This window comes from Borostomias antarcticus, assembly GCF_949987555.1.
Source record: "Borostomias antarcticus genome assembly, chromosome: 15".
NCBI classification, from domain to species: Eukaryota; Metazoa; Chordata; class Actinopteri; order Stomiiformes; family Stomiidae; genus Borostomias; species Borostomias antarcticus.
In genome coordinates, this window is record NC_140248.1 from 21,884,947 (window position 1) to 21,892,446 (window position 7,500).

The following is a 7,500-nucleotide window of genomic DNA, read 5'->3' on the forward strand; positions in this document are numbered from 1 at the left end:
CTTCTCCTTCCAATGGGTTCTCTGCATCTAGACCAGTCAAGTATGGTGTCCCACAGGGGTCCGTGCTGGGCCCTCTGTTGTTTTCACTGTACCTGGCACCATTGGGTCAGATCTTGCGTTCTTTTGGGGTTGTTTATCATTGCTATGCCGACGACCTACAATTGTATCTGCCTATTGCATCAGGAAATGTTTCAGACTCAGCTAAGCTTAAGGCCTGCCTGGCTGCTGTGAAGAACTGGCTGTCAGCTAACTTCCTACTGTTAAACGAAACCAAGACTGAGATGATGGTTATCGGTGTGGCAAGACTGAATAATCTGAATGATCAACCTGTCCTGGCCTTAGATGACTGTGTGATTCAGTGCAAGGACAGAGTTAGAAATCTTGGTGTTACCTTTGATCAAACTCTTGTATTCGATTGTCATGTCAAGGAGGTGACCAAAATGGCCTTCTTTCATCTCAGGAGAATCGGCAAGATTAGATCACTCTTGTCATCTGAAGATGCAGAAGTGCTTATGTCAGATTTGCCTAAGAAGAGTTTCCACGGTCTACAAATGGTCCAGAATGCTGCAGCTCGCATTCTGACCGGGTCAACCAAATATGATCCCATCTCACCAGTGCTTGCTGCCCTTCATTGGCTCCCGGTTCATGTTAGAGCAGACTTTAAGACTTTAAGATGTTGCTGCTAGCTTACAAAGCTGTGAGCGGTACTGCGCCATCCTACCTGAAGGACCTTTTGATCCCATATGTCCCCTCAAGGTCATTGCGCTCCCAGGGGACTGGTCTGCTCACTGTCCCCAAAGTCAAAAAGAAGACGGTGGGTGAGCGGGCTTTTTCTTTCCGCGCACACCGACCCTCTGGAACCGTCTTCCAACTGACATTAGACAGGCTTCCTCAGTGGAGGTGTTAAGGCTCAGACAGGCTTGCTCAGTGGAGGTGTTAAGGCTCAGACAGGCTTGCTCAGTGGATGTGTTCTCAGACAGGCTTGATCAGTGGAGGTGTTAAGGCTCAGACAGGCTTGCTCAGTGGAGGTGAGGCTCAGACAGGCTTGCTCAGTGGAGGTGTTAAGGCTCAGACAGGCTTGCTCAGTGGAGGTGTTAAGGCTCAGACAGGCTTGCTCAGTGGTGTTAAGGCTCAGACAGGCTTGCTCAGTGGAGGTGTTAAGGCTCAGACAGGCTTGCTCAGTGGAGGTGTTAAGGCTCAGACAGGCTTGCTCAGTGGAGGTGTTAAGGCTCAGACAGGCTTGCTCAGTGGTGTTAAGGCTCAGACAGGCTTGCTCAGTGGTGTTAAGGCTCAGACAGGCTTGCTCAGTGGAGGTGTTAAGGCTCAGACAGGCTTGCTCAGTGGAGGTGTTAAGGCTCAGACAGGCTTGCTCAGTGGAGGTGTTGAAGCCTCAGCTAAAGACCCACCTGTTTTCTGTTGTATGTGTCTTAGAGTGTGTTGTGTTGTTTTATTGATATTGTGTTTTTATTGAGTGTTGTGTTGTTTTTTGATGTTGAGTGTTTACACTTGCCTTTTTAGCTGCTCTGTAAAGCACTTTGATTGAAAACGCTGTATGAATAAAATTATTATTATTATTATTATTATTATCTCTCCATCTCTCTCTCTCCCTCCCTCCCTTCATCTCTCCATCTCCCTCCCTCCATCTCTCCAGCTCCCTCTTCCCTGCAGGAAATGACAGGAGAGAAATGTGTGTGTGTGTGTGTGCGTGTATATATGTGTGTGTGTGTGTGTGTGTGTGTGCGTGCGTGTGCATGCGCGTGCACGTGTGCGCGTGCTAGCTGAGAAGTGTTTGGCAGGGGACGAGGTGCTAGACGGTTTGTGCTCTACTTGGACACAGCAGGGGACTGTGGGTAAGAAGATGGACGCCACAGAGCTGGAGACCGGGGACTCAAAAACATCTCGAGAACTCATAAAGATGATCCCCTCTTTAGGGAAATTATGCAAAAATGTTTTGTTTAGGAGATCAATATAATCTGATAATTCCACTGCAGGTATTGAGACTGGTTGTGGACGTCAGCGGAGTCTGGCGCTAGACTGGAACTGTCCCGAAACAGAAAAACACATGGTTATGAGAGGCTGCTCATTGTGCATGCGGGGGGCGTTACGGACAGTAGTTTAAAACTGGGTGGTGGGAGGGCGTGTGTGAGTCTGTGTTGAGCGACACACGTATGTTCACACACAAGACACACACACACACAGGGGAGAGAGTTGAGAGCTTTTATCCGTGGGAATATTTACTCCCGCACACACCACGAGAAGACCCAGAGAGAGGGTTGTCACAGTGAGTGTCACATCTTTTCTCTTCCCCAGTGGGAGACAGGATGGGGGGGCACGATGGGGTTAGGAGGGGGGTGGGCGGGGGGGGGGGGAGTTGGGAAAAGAGAACGGTGAAGTACAGTGTGTGAGGATCGTGAGGAGCCGGTGAAAAGACTGTTGGCCTCTGGGAACTGAAGTCTTTGTCTGCCTCGTTGCACACGGGATGATGTGCTTTGGGGCAAAGCTCTGAGTGGAGAGTGACAGGGGAGTCTGGGGGATGCTAGTTAATGGACCTGACCCTCACACACAGATTATTCACTGAGGAGGATGAGGGGAGGGGGGTGAGAGAGAGAGAGAGAGAGAGAGAGAGAATGGAACAGCAGACAGGATGAGAGGAGAATAGGAGGGGGATGAAGGATAAATGAATGGTTGACTGTCCTTTTGAACGAATATGTAAATACTAATGGGATGAGTCTACAAGTGAGCAGAGGAGGGCGAGACAGCCCGTCTGGAGGAGGTCAAAGTGCAACGCTCCTTCTTTCATTGAAGGGGGGGGAAGAGAGGGATGGGAGGAGAGAGACAGAGAGAGTGTGTGTGTGTGTGTGTGTGTGTGTGTGTGTGTGTGTGTGTGTGTGTGTGTGTGTGTGTGGTGGAAGGTTATATAAGAGCACACGCACAACCTTCACCACCTGAGCACCTGAGACGTGTGTGTGTTTATGTCCAGAGGGACATACACACACACGCCCCCCCCCCCCCCCTCCACGACACACACACACACACACACACACACACACACACACGCCGCACACGTCTTCAGAGTGGACTACTGTATAATAACGAGGGACAGGCAAACAGGACTAGGGATGGGAATCGGAAAGCGGTTCTTGTTGAGAACCTGGTGAGAACCGGTTCCCAGTGAATGGATTCCTTGGAATCGTTGGACAAAATCCTTAACGATTCCGCTATCGATTCCTGTCGTTGCTGCGCATGCGCGATGACGTCACGCACGATGCCTTGTTTTGTTTTATTACACCGCGGTAGAAGAGGCCAGCAACATGTCGTCTAGGCATAAACGTTCGAAAGTGTGGTTACATTTCACGTGACAAGATGACAAGATGACAACACGGCCACTTGCAATTCTTGCAAAAAACGTATATCATCAAAGGGGGGAAATAGCCTACTACAAATATGCAAAAACATTTGGCCACACAGCGATAACTTTGCAGGAATGTCCTGTTTTTGATGCTCCGGAGTGACGACAGCAGCGTAGCTAACGTTAGTGTAGTCGAAGGTAAACTCCTCCAGAGTCCCTGTCTATTGTGTTAGTGCCATATGTTTAATTGCGTAAACCAGCTTTCACTATATGAATAATCTCCATTTCCATCCATGTCATTTAGATGCTGACGTTCAGAGTCGGTCTGAAAAAATACTGCTTTGTTTATGTCAGTTTTATTTTTAGTTCAAGGTGAATACACCTAAAAAACAGCACTGTAATTGGCATGTTCAAAGTAGTACATATAAAAGAAAATTAATGTTTATAAACCTGTTTGTACTCTTTGTTTGCCCAAAGAGAATCGATAAGAGAATCGATAAGGAATCGGATCGATAAGCAGAATCTAAAATGGAATTGGTATCACTAAAATCTTATCAATTCCCATCCTTAAACAGGACGGACCGCTCAAATGTCACAGGAAGTGAGTGTTCTCACCGCTCTCATCCAACAGGAAGTCATCTTGGTAGCGGTACTTCTCCGGGCCGCATGCCACGAAGATGTCCTCGTCACCGAAGAAGTCCTGCAGACACGACACCTAGAGGTGGACGAGAAAAAAAAAGAAAAGGTGTTGGTTTCTTACAACACACATGCACACACGTAAGCACACACACACACACACACACACATACACGCAAACACACGCACACTATACACAACTCCAGCAGGACAGAGTGACAGCAGGACAGAGTGACAGCAGGACAGAGTGACAGCAGGACAGAGTGACAGCAGGACAGAGTGACAGCAGGACAGAGTGACAGCAGGACAGAGTGACAGCTGGACAGAGTGACAGCTGGACAGAGTAACAGCAGGACAGAGTTACAGCAGGACAGAGTGACAGCAGGACAGAGTTACAGCAGGACAGAGCTACAGCAGGACAGAGTTACAGCAGGACAGAGTTACAGCAGGACAGAGTTACAGCAGGACAGAGCTACAGCAGGACAGAGCGTCGCGTCGCTGCACACAACACACACACATGCAACTTCAAGGGCCGCCGGTGGAATTTGTCCTCTGCATTTCTCCCATCCAAGCTGTTCTCCTCCAGGGGCAGCCAGGGGCCGTGGGCAGCAAGTGTTCAGTCCAGGTCAGGGACCGGACTGAAGAGCACCTGTTCTTCTGCGTGATTTTTTTTAATATTGGCGTTCTTGGGAGCAAACCCTTGTGAGCGTGGAACCCCGGAGAGAACATCTCCAGTGCCGACATCGCCCCAAAGCGGGAATCGAACCCGGGACCTTCTTGCTGTGAGGCGACAGTGCCCCATATCTCCCAAGGCCAACCCACAAATCTCCCTCTCATCGATGTCTACAGGGCACCACTAATGACAAGCCCGTCATTCCCTCCCCTGAAGCCTGCTGCGGTTCTGATGCTATCTCCACTACTGAAGAGTCAGAGGCTAGAGGAGATGCTATCACACAGGCAGGGAGAACTGTACTAGCGTTCAGTCCAATCACGGGTCGGGAATCCATTCTGGCTCCATTAGCCACCAATCAATGGCCCAGAACAAAGGCAGTTAATCTAGCAGCCTGTGTGTGTGTGTGTGTGTGTGTGTGTGTGTGTGTGTGTGTGTGTGTGTGTGTGTGTGTGTGTGTGTGTGTATGTGTGTGTGTGTGTGTGTGTGTGTGTGTGTGTGCTTGTATGTATGTGTATTAGGGCTGCACAATTAATCGTGAATTAATCGAAATCGCGATTATGACCTCTGCAATAATCGCAAAAGGCCGCAATTAATGTGATTAATAATTTTGCTTTGAATTGAGTGTGCTAGGACTACACGGACGAATCACAGGCGCTTATGCTGTCTGACCAATCACATGCGTTCCTGCTGAGTGCGCTGTGCGCAGCAATTTCACTGAGAAGACAGATAGCAGTAGGTCAAGATTAGTGTCACAAGAGTACTTGCAGCCGTAGTGAGAAAATGAGCGAAAACAAGGTCAGTGAGTTAGTAGCAAGAAAGGGATCAATGTCCGTGATTTGGGAGAATTTTGATTATTATATATTAATATTATATATTAAATATTAATCGCAATTATTAATCGCAATTACCATTTTGAAGCAAACAATCGCAATTATTATCTTTTGTCATAATCGTGCAGCCCTAATGTGTATGTCTGTGAGATTACGCCCCCCTTGCCCTAGATTCCAAATGTACAAACAGAGATAAAGCTAGTTTTAGCCTCCACTTAAGAGTGTGGAGAGTTTCTGTTACATAACTCATAAATTCACACGTGTTTGTGTGTTTGTGTGTGTGTGTGTGTGCGTGTGTGTGTGTGTGTTGCAGAGGATAATATTCTGGTTTCATAACCAGAGTGTGTAACGGTTGTTCTCTTGGCTGCGTCTCACAGGCTCTGTGGTCTAATGAGAGGAGTGTGTGTGTGTGTGTGTGTGTGTGTGTGTGTGTGTGTGTGTGTGTGTGTGTGTGTGTGTGTGTGTGTGTGTGTGTGTGTGTGTGTGTGTGTAGTTGTTGGCAGTCTCTTGTGATTACCATTGAGAAAGGTCTGACTGTCTGTCAGGGCTCTGCGGTGTGTTCTGCTGGTACAGATTGACTGTCAGGTTTCCATGAAGAAGTGATAGTTCGGAGGTTGTGGGTTTTGCTCAGTGTTTTGCCCCGAGTCTCTGTTGAACCTCCACACTGCTTAACCAGGCAGTTGTGCCATGACAACGTCCACGATAGGAACATCTATAGCTAGCTCAAACACCTACAGCAGGCTGGAACATCTACAGCTAGCTGTAACACCTACAGCTAGCTAAACATTTACAGCTAGCTGAAACATCTACAGCTAGCTGAAACACCTACAGCTAGCTGAAACATCTACAGCTAGCTGAAACACCTACAGCTAGCTGAAACACCTACAGCGGGCTGAAACATCTACAGCTAGCTGAAACACCTACAGCTAGCTCAAACACCTACAGCAGGCTGGAACATCTACAGCTAGCTGTAACACCTACAGCTAGCTAAACATTTACAGCTAGCTGAAACATCTACAGCTAGCTGAAACACCTACAGCTAGCTGAAACATCTACAGCGGGCTGAAACATCTACAGCAGGTTGGAACATCTACAACAGGCTGGAACATCTACAGCTAGCTGGAGAGATGGTATTTATGGAAACAACTACACCCCCATTTGAAGCTACTGTGGCCTAGATACAGTATCACACCAGGAACAGGGGATCGACAGGGAGGACACAGACTGAGAGTGTTTGGGGAGGAGAGAGGAGGGATGAGAGAGAGGGAGGGGAGAGGAGGGAGAAGAGAGGGATGAGGAGAGAGCAGGGAGGAGGAGAGAGAGAGGGAGGAGAGAGAGAGGAGAGGGGGAGAGGGGACAAGAGAGCAGGGAGGAGAGAGAAGGATTACAGAGGGAGAAGAGAGAGGGAGGAGGAGAGAGGAGGGAGAGAGAGAGGGAGGAGGAGAGAGGAGGGAGAGAGAGAAGGAGGGTGGAGAGAGAGGAGGGTGGAGAGAGGGGAAGCAAAGATCTTCATGTAGGACACCCTCTGAGGAACCTTTGAAGTGATCAGTCACGGATAAACCAATGTGGAGCATGGAAACACACACACACACACACACACACACACACACACGGAAGGGTGTGAGAAGTATGGTTTCCATGGTGATGCCGTGTGAGGTGACGCGACTGTGGAAGGAGATACAGTCTCAGTGGAGGGGCCAGATCATCCATATTTCATCAACCAAGATGAAGAGACTATAAAACTGTCTCATACACACACACACACACACACTCGGACCCATGCACACACACACACACACACTCGGACCCATGCACACACACACACACACACACACACACATAAAGGCACACAAAAACACACACAAAGAGCCATGTATATACACTTCACACACCAAGGGCCCATTCCTAGTCTATGCAGGTCTACGAGGTGTGCAAGCTCCATACAGCACGTCAGGCCATGGGAGGAGTGTGTGACGCGTCCTTGCGTACCGGCGTCTATAAAGGATTTACAT

At 48.6% G+C, this 7,500-nt stretch overlaps 1 protein-coding gene across 1 annotated transcript in view; it reads right to left on the reverse strand.

Moving 5' to 3' along the window:
* dclk1a (doublecortin-like kinase 1a) overlaps window positions 1-7,500 on the reverse strand; it is a gene marked incomplete at both ends in the record, with an annotated part of 51,383 nt that overhangs the window by 26,626 nt on the left and 17,257 nt on the right. Inside the window, one exon of the mRNA XM_084450381.1 lies at window positions 3,965-4,064. Within this exon, the coding sequence (XP_084306507.1) occupies window positions 3,965-4,064 (100 nt within the window). The remainder of the gene's footprint in view (window positions 1-3,964; window positions 4,065-7,500) is intronic.